The following is a 19,246-nucleotide window of genomic DNA, read 5'->3' as shown; positions in this document are numbered from 1 at the left end:
TTGCAGGAGTCTCTCTCTCTCTCTCTCTCTCTCTCTCTCTCTCTCTCTCTCTCTCTCTCTCTCCTCTCTTTCTCCCTTCCTCCCTCTGCCTCTGCGTGTGTGTTTGTGTGTGTGTGTGTGTATGTGTGTGTGTGTGTGTGTGTGTGTATTCTGCTCCTGCTTTTGTATAAACTGACAACATAATCAGCACTCTGTTGAGGAGAAGGCTTTTATTGTAGTAATAAGAAAGAGAAGCGCCAGAGGCATCTTGAAGAGTCCAGAGCAGAAAGGAAGTAGTAGACTGAACTTGACCATCAGATTAGACCAGGCCCATGAGAGACTAGGGGGCAGAGTAGAGAGATTGGAGGGAGGGAGAGCAAGCACATTGAAAATAGCAGGGCTATAAGGAGGAGTAAAGGGAGTAGGGAGCCTCTGAGTTGGAGGGGGTTTAGGGTAAGGGAGGAGGTGATAAGAATTAGGAGGCTGGAGGGATGGTTCAGATGGTTCACTGACTGCACTTCCAGAGGTCCTGAGTTCAATTCCCAGCAACTACATGGTAGTTTACAACCATCTGTAATGGGATCAGATGCCCTTTTCTGGTGTTTCTGAAGGCAGTGACATCCTACTCATATTAAAATTTTTTTTTTAAAGTTAAGAGGCTAGCACTGACTGAAACGATTAGCGGGTACTTGTGATACTGTGCTTTAGTACCCTAAACGGCAGGCATCCTTTGCCTTTTGGAATTTGGGGAAATGGAGCTTCCTTTGGACCTGACGCTTCTTTCACCCAGATCCAGTCTATCTCTTTCTCTGCTCTGAATGTTCTCCCTCATATCTACAATAAAACCCCTCTGCGTAGGAATGGGTCATGTTGTCAGTGTATACATGAATGTTAGAACTTGTTTTGAAAACTACTGATACTGAGAGGAGACATGAGAAGATGAAGAGACAAGTATCTTTTGTCTTGATCAAATCATTATGTTTAGGGGGATTGTCGTGGAGATTGAACCCAAGGCTAAATACATGCTAGGGAAGCCCTCTACCACTGATCTACATTACCGGGCCCAAAGACAAGACACCAGATTAGATTTAGCCTTGCAAAAAGATCAATCTGCTGTGTTAGCTGCAGAGACCAGAGTGGAGGTAGAACTGCATGAGGTCAGGCAGATGATGGTAGATCGAGAAGATGGTGACCGTGGTAGGTGGGTATGGGAAAGACTGGCACTAAATTTGCAAGCGGTTTTGCAGAAACTTGTTTAAATGTGGCACAATCTATTATGTTAATCCAGTCCAGTCCTACGTTCCCAGAGCTCTACATTCCAGAAAGTCACTATTGTGACTGCTCACTGGAGTGAGGAGGGAAGTATGGTGCATCACTAAATATCAACCTCAAGCTGAAGGAAAGAGAAAGATCTGAAAGGTGAGGTCGAGCTCAGCCTAGCTCCGCCCCTGTTACCTGATTGTCCGGCCCGGCCCTGGCCCAAGTGGCCTCCTACTTTCGCACCGCAGCCCCAGCTTCCGGCTCTGGGAAGTTTGGCCGGAAGCAGTCCGCCTTAACGACCCCCCACCCCCCACTCCCGCCGCCCCTTCCAGCTCCTAAACCTCCAATCGGTTCCAACAGAGGACCCGTCGGTTGCGCTTGCGCGAGGGTCGCACGCAATCACGCGCGCCGGCCGCTTCCGGTGCGCCGCGAGGGCCGCCGGGACGGGTCTCCCTGGCGATCAGTGGTGTGCTGTCGCCGCTGCCACCAGCGCGCCGGTGCCGCGTAGACTCGTGTGCCCTTGCTACCTAACTCGGGCTTCCCGGGGCCTGACCCCCGGGGCCCTCGGCAGGCGTCGGCCGAGCCTGTTCGCGAACCTTCGGTCCTCCACTCGCCCTTCACGACCCCGCAGCGCGACTCGGACAGGGAGCGAGAGGGACTGTGGCGACTCCGCGCCTTGTGTCGCCGGGCGGGGCCGCGGGGCCGGGGCTCCTCCAGCCCCCGGGATGCGTGCGCGAGCTCTCGCCTCCACTTTCTCTTTACCACTGTCACGCTTGGAGCCGCCTCTCGCCTACAGCGGGGAGCGCGAGTGCACCGATCAGCACCCCTGTCGAGCCCCGGTGCCGGGTACCCCCGGGAATGTGAGCCGTGAGGCTCGCAAGCTCCTCCGGGTAAGTCCGGCCCTCTAGGCTCAAACCGCCTGGCCGAGGTGCACAGGCACCTGAGTGTGGGGTGCTGCGGCTACCTCTCCAGCTTCTGTTTGTCCCGTGCCACGCGGAGAACCATTCCCTTTAGTCTCTGTCTTAGGGACAGCCCAGAGAGGGGAAGAAGAAGGTAGTCCGTGGCTGAGATGAAGGTAGAAACCATCATCTGAGGTTGCACGGAAGGTTTGGTAGGGTGAAGTGTCTCATCCCAGGCGTGGCCCTTCTATTCTACAGATGAGAAAAATATTTAAAGAGGGAAAGTAACCCGTTTAAGGCCGTATAGGGATCTGTAATAGTGCTATTCAACGGTGGGACCTAAATTAGGAGTCAGACCTTATGTCCTCAAAAGGGCCCTCTTCTCTTTAATTTTCTTGTTTTGGTGTTTGAGACAGGGTCTCATGCATCCCAGGCTGGCCTCAAACTCACTATCGTAGGTGAGGTTAACTTTCAACTGATTTCTGTCCAGCTTCCATCTCTTAAGTCCTAGAACTGTAGGCAGTCCCCACCACACCCAACTCACAGAGCTGTTTTTAACCTTCATGTTTTTCTGTAACTCTTTGCTTCGCTGTACGAGGCGGGTTCTGAACACAAACTTGGACCCAGATGTAGGGCACTGTAGTCGAACAAGATAGGCTAGTTGTGGCTGCTAAAACATGATGTTCTGTTCTTTACAGACGCACTGCTTTCTTCACAAGGCTTTTAAGGGCCAGGATATCAGTTATATATAGGGCAAAACGGTTGAGCCTCATATGTTCTTGGTGTGCAGCTGCCCTTACCAATTTGCCTGTTACTTACAGAGCCACAGTGTAGACTGTCTCCTTGGGTTTCACTAGGACTGTTGGGAAGCAGATTGGCAGATTGTTTTTTAGTTTTTCTCTCTTTTTTTTCTTTGTAAGGTTTTAGGGAAGAATTTCAGAAGAGAAGTTAACTTTGCGCCGACACAACTATAAAATGCCTAAGGAATATATGTTCTTAACTTGGTGTATATCTTTAAGATGAGGACTGGAAAGATGGCTCAGCAATTAAGACCATTGACTGCTCTTCTAGAGGTCCCTGACTCAGTCCCCAGCACGCACATGGCAGTTCACACCTGTCTGTAGCTCCTTTTCCAGGAGATCTGACATGCTATGCAGGCAAAACACCAGTGAACATTTTTTTTTTTTTAATTTAAAGACTGGGACTGTAGAAATGGCTCAGTAGGTTTTTGGGTTTTCCTCCTACGTATGAGGGGGTGCTGTGTGCATATATGTTCATGCGTTGTAGATGGAAGTTTGCAACATGTGGAGACCCAAGTTTTGTGTCCAGAATCTTACTAGATAACTCTCTCCTTTGAAGCAGGGTCCCTCAACCAAAACCAGGGATGGGCAGCATGACTCCCCTCTTAAGATCCTGTCTCCACTTTCCAGGACTGTTATTATAGATATGCTGTCACACCCAACATACATGTGGGCTCTAGGGATCCCAACTCTCACCCTGTTACTTGCTGAACAGGTGCTAGCACCGAAAGAAATACTTTTGACAGGTGTGAAAACTAAAACCCCTCCTCTACAGCACTCAGACAACACAATATTTCACCCCCATTTTAAAACAGAGTATTTTATTTTATGTGTATGAGTGGTTTTGCATGTATGTCTGTGTACCACACATGTGCCGGATGCCCACAAAGGCCAGAAGATGTCATCAGATCCCCTAGAACTGGAGTTACAAATCGCTGTGTGCGGTCCTGTGGGTGTTGGGAACTGAACCCGGGTCCTCTGGAAGAGCAGCAGGGAACCTCTCTGGCTTTCCATGCCTCTTTGAAACATGCACATATGTATGTACGGATACACATGCATGCACACATTTGGGGACGGGGGGGGGGAGGGGGGAATGCCCTTAGTGTATGTGAAAGGACGGTTTCAAGAACCCCTGTGAAGAACTGGGGGTAGGGCTCTTACCTTCAGAGCTTGGGCTCACTGTATCATCATCATCATCTCCTAAGAGAAAAAGATGAGACCAGTAGGAAATACACTCGTCTCTGTTCAGCTAGTAAGAATTCGGGCTTGTATCCAAGTCTCCTGATTTCCCTTTCTCCTTTTGCTCGTCCGTTACCATCTCTGAGGTCTGAATGAGCTGTGTGTGGGCTCTGTCCTACCTATCGGTGTGTTAATGTTTGAGTTCACTGTCACAACTCTATCTCCTGGTGTTTGTTCTATAGATCTAAAGAGCAGTCGTGTTTCCTTCTCATAAAATTCCTCCCTCTAAGGATTGAGTTGGTGAAATTCCAATTTAGTTCATGGCCATAATTAGCTCTTCTTGAACAATTCAAATTTTTATGCCTGTCTTTTCCTAGACCCCCACCAAAAACAAAAAAAGAAAGAAAGAAAAGAAAAGCTACCTGGCACTAGGGACTGTGTTGGTTTGTCGGGTTACTGTTCGGTTTTTGGCTTTGGTTTGGTGTTTTCTTTTGAGTCAGGTTCTAATGTCCTGTGGTTTGGCCTTGAACTCCTGATCCTCCTGTCTCTGCTCCAGGTGCTGGAATTACAGGTATACTCCTACCAGACACAACAGCAAGGGTACTGTTCAGATCTGTGCTGTCTGCACTACAGCCGCTAGCCATGCAGTTACACTTCGGTATACCGAAAATTAGTTCGCTTTTGCCAGTCGCCCTATTTCAGGTTCATGGTAAGCATCTGTGACTGGTGGCTTCCATATTGGCAGCATTATTAGAGAGCATTTCCACCAGAATTTGTCTCATAGTCCTACTGCAGAAGACTGCCAGTCAAGCTGGGTGGCACTGTAACATTGTGAGGAAAAGAACCGAGGGCTCAATTTTTAGATCAAAAACCTATTTTCGATATTTGGGCCTCGTGGGTGGGTGGGTTGTTAAATATCTTCATACAGATGATAGGCTTTAATAGTGAACTCCTTTATTAGCACAGTACTTGGCTGTTCTCCAACAGTTACAGGATTTAAATCCTTTGAGTCCTACACGTAAATCTGTGGGAATGGGTCTCGCCAGTGAGACAGTTACCATGGGTAAACATAAGGAACCAAGTTCAAGCTTCAGATGCTTTTAAAAGTGGCCCACTTCAATCTCAGTGTTAGGCAGTCCCTGGGCTCACTAGCTAGCCAGCCTACACGGTTCGTCGAGTTTTAGGCCAAGGCGAGACCCTGTTTCAAACACCAGGATAGACAACATCTAAGAACACCAAGATTGACCTCTGGTCACCACGTGCACACACTTGGACCCACTCCCATGCATGCTGTGCTCCAGCTAGTTATTATGTCAACTCAGCAAATGCTAGTCATTTTGGAAGAGGGAACCTCAATTGAGAAAATACCGGCTGCCAGGTCATCCTGTGGTCAAAGCCTGCAGTATATTTTCTGACTAATGATTGATGTAGGGGGTAGTGGGCTCAGCTCACTGTGGTGGTCCTCAGTGGTTAAGAAAGTAGACAGCAAACTGTGAGGAACAAACCAGTAAGTAGCACTTACCCATGGCCTCTAGTTCTTGCCCTAACTTCCCTCATGCTGTCCTGGGATGTGGAAGCAAACGCTTAAGGTTTTGTTGGTTTTTGTTTTTTGTTTTGTTTTGTTTTGTTTTTTAGTTTTATTTACTCTCTGTTTTGCTGTGTGCATGTCTGTGTACCACGTAAGTGCCTAGTGCCTGTGGTGGACATCCGACGAGAGTATCCATCTCCTGGAAATAAAGTTATACATAGTTGTCTGAGCTGTCACATGGATGCTGGGAACCGCTGAGCCATCTTTCCAGCCCCCTACCCACTGCTTTTTAAACATACAGGAAAGAGATAACAGAATCTAAAGTAATTAGAAGACCTGCCCCAAATCACACAAGCTGGCAGCATAATTAAATCTATTACATATAAAGTTCCTTATTATTACGTTTTTAATTGAATCATTGAAACTTATTTAAGGCAATGAAACTAACTGTAAGGGTAGGGCCTGTCAGAACTTTTAACTCTTGGTTGGGTAATGTTAAAAAAAAAAAAAAGTCTAGGGGGCTGGGGATTTAGCTCAGTGGTAGAGCGCTTACCTAGGAAGCGCAAGGCCCTGGGTTCGGTCCCCAGCTCCAAAAAAAAAAAACCAAAAAAAAAAAAAAAAGTCTAGATCTTTATGACATTCTCATTATATGGGACAGCTGTATCCCATGAGGAAATGAATGTAAAAGAAGGTTCTCAAAAATCTGGTACCAAATTTGCCTAAACAAAATTCAGTGGAGGCATTTGATTTCCTTACCCTCTAGAGAGTCTCATTCAGGTAAGCATCAAGCACCACATGTGCTTGTTAGGGTCTGCTGAGTTTGGGAAATGTCTCAACCCCAGACCCTGACAGTTGCTGCGCTGCCCTGGAGGCTGCTGCTCTTCTATATTGGATCCTTAAACCTTTGTGTTGGCTTATGTCTCTAGCCATGGACGCACCGTATGACGGCACTGAGGTAACTGTCCTGATGGAGGAAATCGAGGAAGCTTATTACACTTCCCCTGGGCCACCTAAGAAGAAGAAAAAATATAAAATACATGGAGAAAAGGCCAAGAAACCCAGGTTAGTCTTAATATTTTGGTTGCTGATGGTACTTAGCAACAAGCTTGCCTGGGGAGCTGTGTTAAAGAAGATGTAAGATTCATTTAGAGTGCATTTGTCAGAGTTGGCGTTGATGTAGGGGGAGAGAGACAGTCTGAGAGGGTATTGATGTAGTGGGGGGCAGGGAGAAGGAGGGAGGGAGAGAGACTGGGCATTGATGTAGGGGAGAGACTGGGGGTGCAGGGAGAAGGAGGGAGGGAGAGAGACTGGACATTGATGTAGGGGAGAGACTGGGGGTGCAGAGGGACAGAGTTTATGTTACCAGGCCGTTAAAGGAGCTTGAGCCGAGTAGTGCTAGACTCTGTAGGCTGTTTTGTGTGTTATTTTTTATTATACAATGATTATTTAAACATTTTAAACAGGACATTACGAACATTACAGTTATAAGTGAAATGAGTGATTTCTATGATGTCGTGCATTTCAGTTTCTTACTGCACCACTTTGATAATTACCTGCTTTCTTTTATCAGCCCTGATGAGTTAACATTTGGCCAGTTAGGTGACCAAAGGCAGAACAGTAATGCATGTGTGTAATGAGCCTGAGTAACCAGCCTCTACTGTAACCTTTGCCTGGGAGTACAGTGACAGCACCCCTGCACATTTGTCTGTCTCTGACTATGTAACTGGGGGTGTTACAGATCTTACTCACCTGAGTTTTCTTTCTAATTTAGAAACAGTGCTTGAATTGAGAGTTCGACTTTGCTTCATTTTAATGGCCTTCACTAGCACCCCTAGTTGCAGAAAGTGCTGTTGAAGTAAGGGCGTTGTTGGTTCCGCAGGTCTGCTTACCTTCTGTACTACTATGACATCTACTTGAAAGTGCAGCAGGAGCTCCCCCACCTCCCCCAGTCTGAGATCAATAAGAAGATTAGTGAGAGCTGGAGGCTCCTCAGCGTGGCGGAGAGAAGTTACTACTTGGAGAAAGCCAAACTAGAGAAAGAAGGTTTGGATCCTGTAAGTATTTCTGCCCTTAGGCTCCCTTCCCTCTTCATTGGTTTAATGGGTAGAGAGCTGGGAAGACCAACTCCCTTGTTCTCGTGACTCAGTTTCTTGAAAAGCTTTTACATCATCATTCTTGAATCTGGTATTGTGTCTGCCTCCGTACCCATGATGCTCTGCATTCTTCTTCATGCAGCAGTACAGAAAGCAGGCATTTTCTGAGTTCTCTATAATGAGTCTTTGGTCCCTTTCTAAATTGTTCTGTGACTTGGAACCCCTTACCCTTACGGTAACATTTTTCTTTAATGTAGTGGCTCACATAGGCATTCCTTGTTCACCATCTTTTCCTGTGTCTAGCTGAGTGTGGCCCACCTAGTTCATGCGTCTTGTTGTGACTAGTGTCAGGAGTTAGGTTTGTATGGAAAGCAGGAGAGCCGAGCGGCTGTGTAACAGCAGGTACTGCTGTTGCTGCTGGTTATGAGCTGCACCGGAAGAAAAGTGCAGGGTTAAAACCAAGGCTGATGCCGGCATCTGGGGCTCCAGGTACTTGAACTGAAGAACTAGCAAAGATGCATTTAGACTGATGTCTGTGTGCCATTTGTTATCTTTAGTTCACAGTGGCAGAATACATGGATGACCATTTAAACTGCAAATTCATTGTTTTGGTTTTTGGTGCTAGTGAAAGAACCTAAGGTTTCATTCAGAGTAGGCGGGTGCTCTGCCACGTGAGCTGTGTGCTCGGCTTTTTGGCACTCTTGTGACCGCTGTAGGAAACTCTTGTGACTGCTGGCCAAAATCTTTTAACCTAACCTTTTTTCTTTTCTTTTAACTTAGACAGTCATTTCTAACTTCCTTTTTGAAAACGTGAAGAGCAAAAAGTCCAACAGCTGTGCTATAGCCGAACTAGATTTTTCCTTAATGGAGTCCATCTGCCACTGCCAGTCAGATTATTTGTCCTTACTGTCTAGATAGGCCTCTTCCTCCAGTAGATTGTGTCACCTACAGTCTGGAAGATGCTAGTGTATTTGTATCACTAGATGATCTGCTTATAACAAGTGTGGGAGTTAACCTCAGCCAAGGGGCGTGGGGAAGGAAAATGTAAGAAAAGTATCTATTCCATATGCTTTTCGCAGTGTGAAACCTGCAGTCACAGACTAGGGAAGTTAACTCACTGGCAGAGCGTATGCTTGGCGTATTTGCCATGGGTTCCACCCTTAGTGCCAACCTGTTTTAAAACAATAAAGGAAGGCCTTTGTGTCTGATAATCTCAACTACTGATGTGTTTTTTATCAAGATTAAATGTTGTGGTCATGTGCAGTGGCTGTCGTCTGTGTTCATGTGCTTATTTACGTGTACTTCACCACTAACCCCAGGACACTAGATAAGTGTCATTTGTTGGAAGAGTTGTTTAAATTTTCTTATCTAAAAAATGGAACTTGTAGCAGTCATAATATTGAAAATATATATTGCAGCACTGGAGTGATGGCTTACTGTTGAAGGACACGTGTTGCTCTTACAGACGGCCTGGGCTAGGTTCCCAGCACCAGTGATGCTGGGAGCCAAAAATGGTGGCTCACAATATCTATGACTTCAGGTCCAGGTGAACTACCCCACCCCCACCCCCACACACACACCTTTTAACCTCTGAGGACACCAAGTATATATGTAATAAATAGATATCTAGGTAAAACACTCATACAACTAAATAGATAAAGTAAAATAATTTTTATAAAATATATAATCTTTAACCTTAGTTTATATAATTATATAAAGATAAAATTAAAATATATAATGTAAATCAGTTATCTTAGTTCTCGGCACATTACGATCTGGTCTATAAGTGTTACTCTTCAGTAGGTAAAAACTCCAGTACTGGCAGGGAGAAATGGCTCAGCAGTTAAGGACACTTGGCTGTTCCTGCAGAGAATCCATGGCCACTCACAACCTTCTGTAACTCCATTTTCAAGGGATCTGCTTCTCTTTTCTGTCCTTCTTAGACACCAAGAATATATGCAGTGCACGTGCATCATACCTGCAAAACATAAATGTAATTAGAAATAAAAAACTTGTTCTTTTTTTAAATCCAGTACCATGTAAGAAGAAAAAGTGACAGTTAGTTAATGAGTACCTGGAATGTGTTGAGACTTGACTAAGCTTTCTGTGCTGAGTTTGTTTTCTAGCTTGTCTGGTGTACAGATGCATATGCACTTTCAGAGACTGTCAAGAGTCTCTTAGCAACTGTCTGTCTTGATGGCCCTTCAGTATTCCTGCAGGACCTGTGACTTCTGTGATAGCCCTTCATGGCTGTGTAGGCTTTACCTAGCTCTGTTTGTTTCAGTCAGGACCACTCTATTCATTTGTCACCATTTAATCCCACTGCCCTGATGTGTCTTCTTCCAAGGTGTTTTGAAAATGCCTTTTTCCTTTTCCTTTCCAGTGAAAGTTCTATAAAGGACTCAGTCCAGCCCACCTTCCTTCACACTTGGTCTGAGGGCCTCTTCTCTTCACCTCTTCAATCTGGGCACGGCCTCGATCCTTGAGCACTCCTATCCACTCTCCCCTTTGATTGCTTAAGATGTTTTTGTAATTGATTTCTGTGTGCTTTAAAAGGTGCTTTGAAAACTTTTTTTACATTAAACTTGGGTTTTTATTTAGCCATTGACTTTGTTCTGTTTCTCTTACTGGATGATTTAGTTTTAAGTAGAAAAAAAACAAGTCAAACACAATTTCCCTTTTGGACACTGATTGCTATGCGGGGCTGTTTCTAGTACCTGATCTTAATCTTTAAAAAAAAAACAAAAAAAACAAAAAAAACAAAACTGGTCTGGAGTTCAGGTTTGTATTTCTTACAAATTATGTGTCTTGGACTTGGAGCCTCATGAGGTTTGACCTTGGTTTCCTCGTGTATTAATTGGTAATACGAATAGTGTTGTCTTTAAGTTAAAATTAAGTTACAGGTTTCATCGTGTTTCTGAGTTTAAAGATGCTGGGTCTCTTCCCCTGCACTCCCTTAACACATTCAACACCTTACCAGATAGTTACCTGCCGTATACAATTTCTCTCACAGCGCTTTATTAGCTCAGTATCCTGTTTATCCCTGTAATTCTAAATTACTGAGATCCAAATCCCGAGTTCCACCATGTGTCCTATCTCAGTCTCTGTACAGTTGCATTTCTTTTAAAGGGTTTGATAATCTAGCAGGACTCAGTTTGGTATTTATAACTCAAAAGTATCAAAGCTTAAACGGAACTCACAAATTGCCAGGTCCCTTTATAAAAACTCCAGCAAAACTGGATAGGTGGTTGCTAAGGCTTCAAGAAGGAATAGAATGTGTTGAACACTATGCAGACCTGGTGTTCAAGCTCACAGTTTTAGATTCCAGATCTGTCCCCTCTCCAGAGTTCAGTGTCACAGATGTAAAAGCATTTGCCCTGAATGCACAAGGCCCCCTTGTTCAATGACTAGCATTGCAGAAAGACCTAGCAACAGAGACTCATAAGTCATTTTACAGTTTCTTAAGCAGGTAAACTCTGTTGATTCGAATAAAGATGGCATGTTGTTGCTCTTTATGAATTAGTCGGGTAGTAGAGTCTGGTTCCTTTTGTAGGCAACAAAAGTAAAGAGCTCATAAAAATGACTTGGAGAGCTGTTGAGCCGTTATCTCTGTTTTTCTCCCTCTCGGCTTCCTCATTCTCAGAACTCTAAGCTCTCTGCACTGACTGCTGTGGTTCCGGACATCCCAGGTTTCAGAAAGATCCTTCCGCGATCGGAATACATCATCATTCCCAAGAGCACCCTGCAGGAAGACAGGAGCTGCCCTCAGCTAGAGCTGTGTGTGGCTCAGAACCAGATGTCCCCTAAAGGATCTACTCTCATGCCTAATGCTTCCCCAGAAGTAGTAGCCAGCCATGCAGGCATGGCAGAGCAGTGCCTGGCTGTGGAGGCCCTGGCTGAGGAGGTAGGAGCCCTTTCCCAGCCGGGTGCCATGCAGGAGATTGCCACCTCAGAGATCCTCAGCCACGATGTGCTCCTGGAGGAGGCGTCCTTGGAGGTAGGAGAGAGCCACCAACCTTACCAGACAAGCCTGGTAATTGAAGAGACTTTAGTAAATGGCTCATCAGACCTCCCTACTGGAAGCCTGGCTGTGCCACATTCCCAGGTTGGGGAGAGCTTGTCAGTGGTAACGGTCATGAGGGTAAGTGACTTTAGCTAATGTCTTCTGCTTTGTCTGGTATTCTTTAAATTTAAAGATTGTGGCTTTGAACAGGGTAATGAAGGGTATAGGTATGGTATTTTAATGTTTCTGGGCCTTAGACTTGCTCCAGAGTTCTCAGTTTCTCGGACATCTTACCACCTCTCAGCCCAGCTTACTAAGATAATAGGCGAGGCAGATTAGGATAGCTGGGAAGGATATTTAATCTATCTGAGAGTCAGCACCATGGGCTTCATGCTGTTAGTGCCAGTCAGGAGTTCGTGTCCTGAAATCGCTTTTAGAAAACCACAATGATAACTTGAACTGTATGTGAGGATTACTGAGTGGAACTCTTGGATATAGGTGGGAATAGGGAAAAAAGTTCTCTTCAAGGACAGGGTTATAAAACTAGGACCTGAGAAACAAAGAAATCTGGGGCTGTTGAGAAGACTCAGTGGGTAAAGGTACTTGCTGCCAAATGTGGAAAACCAAGAACTCAACAAGCTTCCCTCCCACCTCCCCAAGCTGTCACATGAATACCCACATGATATGTCAATTAAATGTAATAAAAATGTTTAATTTAAAAAAAAAGAGCAAGCCCTCTTCTCCATTGAACCAGGGGATTCTTGGTTAAGGTGAAAGCAAAAATCTGATTGGTTCTAGAGGAACTGCTACATGTGAGTTAATTCTAGTGCTATAACTATAGTGTTTGCCTGGGTAGGCTAGCATCCTAGAGAAATGGGCATCCTCTTCAGAATAAGAGGACCAGTGTGTCTTAGTGTGTCCGGTGACTTGGATGGAAGCAAGCAGGTACTCTAAAGAACTCTGTCCAGCCCCTGTACGTGTTTATTAAATGTTGCCTCGGTACTGTTTTATGATCATGAAGCCTTGCTACTGGTCTGGTGGAGGCTTTTTTAAAGTGCTTTTTTTTTTTTTTAAAAAGAAAGTGCTTTTTAAAAGATTTATGTGTCATATGAGAGTTGCATGCATGTATGCCTGTGCCTGGGACCCAGAGCCAGAGAAGGAGTTGGGTGCTCTGGAATTAGAGTTAAGAATGATTCTGAGCTGTCGCATGGATTTGGGGAACAAATCCAGGTTCTAGAAGAGCAGTCAGTTCTCTTTACCACTGAGCCATCTCTCCAGGACCACTTATAGGGTCAGAAGAATAGTGTTTTCTTACAAGTGTTTGTGATCTTGGGGGTCACTGACCCATAACAGCTTTACTTTTCTCTCCTGTAAAATGGTTGTAGCACATCTTCTATGGTAGTTTCTCTTGTTTCTAAGTTCTCGTCTTAGTTTGAAATGACAGTTTGTTTATTTTGCCAAGCATATCAAGTGAGCTCATCATCTGAGTTTTGTGCTTAATGCAGTTTTCCGGTATTGCACGTGACCTTGGTGTTGTGCACACTGTAAGCAGCTGTCCTCTCATTGCCCACAGGACTCCAGTGAGAATAACCCCTCTGCTCCAACCACCCAGTTCATCATGCTGCCTCTGCCTGCTTACTCGGTTGTGGAGAACCCTTCCTCCATCAAACTGGTCAGTAATGGGGAATTAGGGCTCCGTGGCATTCTTTTCTATTAAAGGACTTTTGCGAAGTCTTACAGCCTTAGGACATGGGAGCCAGCAGTGGTCTTTGGGAGTCCCCTGGGCCACTCGTTGCTGGTCAGGAGTCCTGTAGGTGCAGCTCCACGATACTGTGGACTCCCCTAAGTGGACAGACTGAAACGCCCTAGGACCACCTTTGTGGCTGTAGAACTCTCTCAGCAGCATCCTGACTTCACAACACTGTCGAGCCTCGGAGCTAGTTAAGCATTACTGACAACCCAGAGGTCCTCGTGGGTATGAGCAAGCCAGAACTCCGGCTTACTGACACAGTTGATGTTTGCCCATCACACGCTGCAGCTTCTGGGATGGAGTCTTAAATATGTCATGGTTTTTGATGCTATTATAAATGGTATTCTGAAACTAACGGCTTAGACCCTATTAGTATGGAGTAAAAAGGGGGATTTTTTAAAAGTTTATATTTTATGCATATGGATGTTTGTTGGCGTGTATGTCTGTGTGCTGAATTCATATAGGTGCCTGTGGAGGCCAGGAGAGAGTGCTGCCTCCCTTGGAACCAGAATTATAGGTGGGTAAGCCACCGTGTGGGTGTGGGTGTAAGTGTTGTGGATGGAACCCGGGTCCTCTAGAAGAGCAGTGGACACTCTTGTGCTGAGTCAGCACCCCAGCCCATAAAGCAGATTTCTCATACAGCATCTGTGTTCCACAAGTTTACCAAGCTCAGTAGTTCTAGTGGCTTGTTTGTAGATTCACTGGGAGTTTCTAGATACACAGTCCTGTTGCAGTTTTAGTCTAGGTGTTTGTTTGTTTGTTTGTTTGTTTGTTTGTTTGTTTTTGTTGTATATGCAGTGCTGCATATACAGTGTGTCAGGCATGTCCTCTGGTTGAAGCTGCATCCCCAGCCATTGTCCTTTTCTTCCTTACTTGATTACCTAGGTCTTCTGGTGTAGTGCTGAGTGGGAGTGCTAAGGCAGGTGCCTGAGTCTCATTCTCCACCTTAGAGAAAGGAATCAGTCCTGACCACTAAATATGACTGCTTAACAATGGGATTTTGTTTTATATTTGCCCTTTATCAAGTTCAGGAAATTCCCATCTATTTCTGATTTGCTAGGAGTTTTTTGTTTTTGTTTTATCAGCAGTGTATGTTGGATTTGTCAAATGCTTTTGTGTGTTTGTAGAGGTGGTATGTGTTGATTGAAGTGGTAGATTTCTTTTGGGTTTGTTTCACTTTGAGACAAGATCTCACTTTGTGACTCTAGCTAGCCTGGAACTTTGTAGACCAGGCTGGCCTGAACTCACAGAGGTCACCTGCCTCTGCCTCCCAAGTGCTGGGAGTGAAGATGGATTGCACCACGCTCAGCTGGAGCAGTTGGTTTCATTGTTTATTAGACGTTAATGCTACCTGCATTTCTGGGGTAAACTCACTTCTAGTCATCAACAAATATGAACTTGTAGTTCACCCTCTTATATATTTGATTTTGATGTGCTAAAATTTTGTCCAGAATTTTTGTCTTTACTGCTTTAGGAGTATTGGTCTCATAAAGTGAGCTGACACACATTATTATTCCTAAACAAGTTCGTGTCATAGTCTCTGTATTTCTTCCAGAACTGTTCAGTAGCCAGTCAAGTCAGGGAAGAACTTTGTTTGTGGACTAGTTTTTATTGTAAGTCTTAATTTACACATACACAGAAGTAGGTCACTTATTTACTTATATGGGGTATCATGAGACAGGGTCTCAGGCTGGCCTGGAATTAACAGCAGTTCTGCCTCACCTTTGAAAGTGCTAGGATTGTGTGTGTGGGTCACCAAGTCCCAGGAGTTCTTAGTATTTTTATCTTTCTGAAAAATTTTGATTCATTCATTTGGGTTGTTAATTTTACTTATTCATTCATTAGACAAGGTTTCTCTCTATAACTTAGATTGTTCTAGAACTCACCAAGTAGCCCAGGTTGACCCTGAGCACCTCAGTTTCACAGTTGCTAGGGTTCCAAGTCTGAGCTACAATGTCTGGGTTAGCTTATCAGTTTTATCCATATGGATGTTTATAAAATGCCCTGATTGACCTCTTAAAAAAATAATGCTAAAGTACACATATCAAGGGGCTAAGGAGGCTCGGGGGTTAAGAGCATTTGGAGAGGACTGGGTACCATTCCCAGTACCCATGTTGGCTGTATAACTCAACTCCAGGGAGAGCCTCAGTCCTTGTAAACTCCCTGTTTTATTACCCAAAATATGGTCTGCCTTGATAATTGTGAATTTGAAAATAGTATGCATTCTGCTGTTTAGTAGAATGTTGTGTTCTATCAGATTAGGTCAGACTGATTGACAGTATTGTTCAACTCTTTGGTATCCGTGCTGACCTTTGGTGTGTCTGTCCCGTCATGTAATGAGAGAAGGCATCCTACTAGCGCTGTGCGTGTTTTCACTCCTTCTAAAGCCCTATTGGCCTTTGCCACATTAACTGCATAAATTGGTCCCTCACAATCACTCTTATCCTAACATTCTACCCCAGCCTCAAAAAGCCTATGGCCGTCTAATGCAGAATGCATTTAATTCATCTCCAAGAGTCCTGAAGTCTTGCCCTTTCTAACATGGAGTCCAGAGACTGTTCTAAGATCTCAAGGCACTCTCTTAACTGTGGGCCTTTGTAAGGTCAAAGCACAAGTATTTCCAGCACAGAGTAAACATTCCCATTCCAAAAGGGGGGGGGTTGCAGAAGGGTAAGGAGAGGTTGAATAGAAGCAAAATGCAAACTAACAGGACAAACACAGTACCCTATAGCAACATGTCCAATAGTCAGGTTTGCGTTGGCACCATGGCTCCAACAGGCTTAGGCAGGCCTACCTTCCTAGTTCTGCTGCCTGTACAACATGTAACCTTTTTCTTAGGCAAGCACCAGTCTGTGGCAGAAGTCTCCAGCAGACATCGTACAATTCTAGCATCTCCAACACCTGAGGTCTCCATTGTAACTCAGTCTCTACCTTCACAGCTTCACACAGGACTTTCTGGGCCTCCTTGCGGAGACTCTAGTCTTGCTACGTATTGTCTGGCCTCAGAGATGTTCTGAAAGTCTGGTGCCAACCTCTATGACCCTATAACTCTTGTATTTTACATGTATGCAGAACCGTGTAGACAGTGCTGCTAAGTTCTCTTGCTCACTCCAGATGTACACCAAAGCTTTCATGGCCTCTATGTACCTTGGCAGCTAAACATGGGAAAACTCCCAGCGATTATTTTTGAGTAGGGAACTCCTTCAGCAACTCTCCCAGTCCAGACTGTCTTCTGAATTTGTATTTTCAAGAGTTGGAGCATTTGAGGTGGGGGTTTTGCCCTCAGGGCATCTTGGCAGTGTCCCAGTATGGAGCTAAAGGTTTCTCTTTTACAACTATAGCTACTTTCTGCACACCTGCCCTGCCCGTTTCCTCTCCACTTGTGTATTTACATCTTTGCTCCCCCTCACTGTAGAGCTGAGTAAGAGCCTCGGGCAGTGGCTTGTGGTCCGGCCTAAATGCTATGCTTCTCTGCTAAAGAAATGTACTTTTGATTCAGCCTTACTCGTTACCAGGACATGGGCAGAATGCAGACACACTTTGTGACTGTAACAACGGGATTCTAGCCCAGTTCCCAATAGAGTCCCTTGTCTTTCTGGAGCCTGCTGAGTCAGGCCGTCTTCTCTGCATTTCTGTTAGCATGCTGTTCTTCTGAACTTATACCATAATTGTGAGGTGAGCTCTGTTTATTGGGCTCTAAGTTTGGGGTTGGTTGGTTTGTTTGTTTTGCCCATAGGTTCAAACTACTTGATTTCTAGCCTATAAACCATATGGTCACGTAGTCTAGGAATGGCTCCAGCCTTGGCAGTGTTCTATAGAACAAGGGAACTAATAGAGAGGGGTGTGTGTGTGTGTGTGTGTGTGTGTGTGTGTGTGTGTGTGTGTGTGTGCGCGCGTGTGTGTGTGTGCGCGCGCGCGCTATAAAGGGGGATTTATTAGATTGATTTCTATGATAAGGACTGGATAGTCCTACAATGACTATCTTTATGCTGAAGAAGTAGAGAACTTGGTGAGTTGTTCAGTCCAACCAAAAAGCTGGGGACAACTCAGCAAGCCCCAGTTTGGCACTGAAGGCTTAGAGAGTGTAGCTGTTAGGCCCACATTGACAGGCTAAAGGCAGTGATAGGCACACTCACTCAAAGGCAAGAAGACATGATTCTCCCTAGACCCTTCATGTCTAAGCTGCCGTTTGGAAGATCCCACCCACTCTGATGGTAAATCCTACCCACTCTGTTAACCCTCTCTGGAAACCTCCCTCCCTCCCTCACAGATAAAGAGACACATCTCCTCCTCAGTTATCCTCTGTTCTATAAGGTTGACGTTGAACTCTACCCTCACAGTCTGCTGCTGTTGTTGCATTTGTCTGGTTGGTTCTATTCAGTTTCCTTTGATTTTAATTGAAATTTCACGACTGTTTTCTTCTCCCCCCAACTTTTTACTCACCTTCTCCCTCTTTCGCTCTTTTTGAGATCTCTGTGTTACTTTGTAGCCCAGGCTAACCTTGAATTCAAAATCCTTTTGCTTCATTTTTTTTCTCCATTTAGAGTTAATGCTATACATTTTTAACTTAACCCCAGTCTGACTCTCAACAGCCTTTGTTATAGATAAACTATATGTTTGATGTTTGCTGTTTTGAAAGATCTTAACTGTGTTGCTCTGATAGAGTCAAACGATCCTCCTGCCTGGCTTCACAAGCAGCAGGGAATGCAGATCTGTGCCATTGTGCTAAGCAGCACGTCCTTAGATCAGAGAGTTGCTGCAGTGTGTGTGTCTGTGTTCACACATTCACAAGTGTGTGTGCATAGAGCTCAAAGGTTGATGCCACGTGGCTTCCCATTTCGACCCAGCCTCCTTGCAGAAACGGAGTTTATCTCCCTGAACCTGGAGCTCAGTGGCAGGTGAGCCTGCCTTGGTCTGCTCCCGCACTAGGATTACAGGTACATTCCTGTTTGCACTGGTGCTCAGGATTTAAACCCAGGTCCTGAAGTTCATGTAGCAAGCATCTTCCCCACTGAGCCGTCTCCACTGCAGCTCGATCGCTGGAAAAATTGGTCATTTTTCTAGAGACCTTATCTTCCAGGAAGTGGCTCTTCTAGAAAAGTGTTTTATGACACATTTTTATGTTTTAGGACTGAAGCATCCTTAAGCGTCAGCATTTTTGTCTCGAGTTCCTGTTCCCTCAGGCTCCTGTTGAGGAGGATTTCCAAATGCACAGTAACTTCCTAGGACTCACTTCCTTATTCGCACTCTGCTCTCCGAGGATATGTAGCAGGAAGAGTCTATTGGTTGGGGTAATGGTCTGGGAAAAGAGGAGCGAGTCTGCCCTGATGAGTGCAGTCTGACTATATTAGTTGCAAACTAAAAATCCCCACAGCTTACTCTGCATGTGTCCTCATTCTTGACATCTGTTCATGGCGTGCCTCTATCACAGGAAGAGGATGGGGTTTTCCAGAGAAGAAAACCCAGGTGACTGCTCCTAGGTCATCCAGTTTGTCAATGGCTAACTTGGAACCTACAGCCTGGTGTAGTGACCCTTGGTGTCACTTCTCTTGGCATTCATTCTTGACATGGTGCCACAGTGATGGGCAGCTTTTTCTTATGCCTGCTCTCAGAGGTAGCTAGTGGCATTTGGTGTTTGCTCAAGGAGAATTACTGCTTTTGGCCAGGCTAGAGCAGTGGGAGTGACAGTTAATAATCATTTGTAAATATTTTCAGCATTTGTTTAGAAGTAGAGCATGGCTAGTAAATAAATCGG

At 45.0% G+C, this 19,246-nt stretch overlaps 1 protein-coding gene across 2 annotated transcripts in view; it reads left to right on the top strand.

Annotated features, from left to right (window-relative positions):
* Positions 1-1,679: 1,679 nt before the first annotated feature.
* Positions 1,680-19,246, top strand: part of Hmgxb3 (HMG-box containing 3) — a 47,477-nt gene continuing 29,910 nt past the window's right edge. The window contains exons 1-5 of one of the 2 annotated variants that reach the window (XM_087593121.1): positions 1,680-2,129; positions 6,572-6,707; positions 7,525-7,699; positions 11,382-11,879; positions 13,315-13,413. Coding sequence is in view for 1 of the 2 variants with exons in the window: in NM_001427262.1 (NP_001414191.1) it covers positions 6,574-6,707; positions 7,525-7,699; positions 11,382-11,879; positions 13,315-13,413 (906 nt within the window). In the remaining variant the exon portion in view is untranslated. 2 annotated transcript variants of the gene reach the window in all.

Source organism: Rattus norvegicus, chromosome 18, assembly GCF_021556685.1.
Source record: "Rattus norvegicus strain SHRSP/BbbUtx chromosome 18, alternate assembly SHRSP_T2T, whole genome shotgun sequence".
NCBI lineage: Eukaryota > Metazoa > Chordata > Mammalia > Rodentia > Muridae > Rattus > Rattus norvegicus.
Note: the sequence above shows the minus strand (reverse complement) of the source record. Positions and strands in the feature narration are given on the sequence as shown.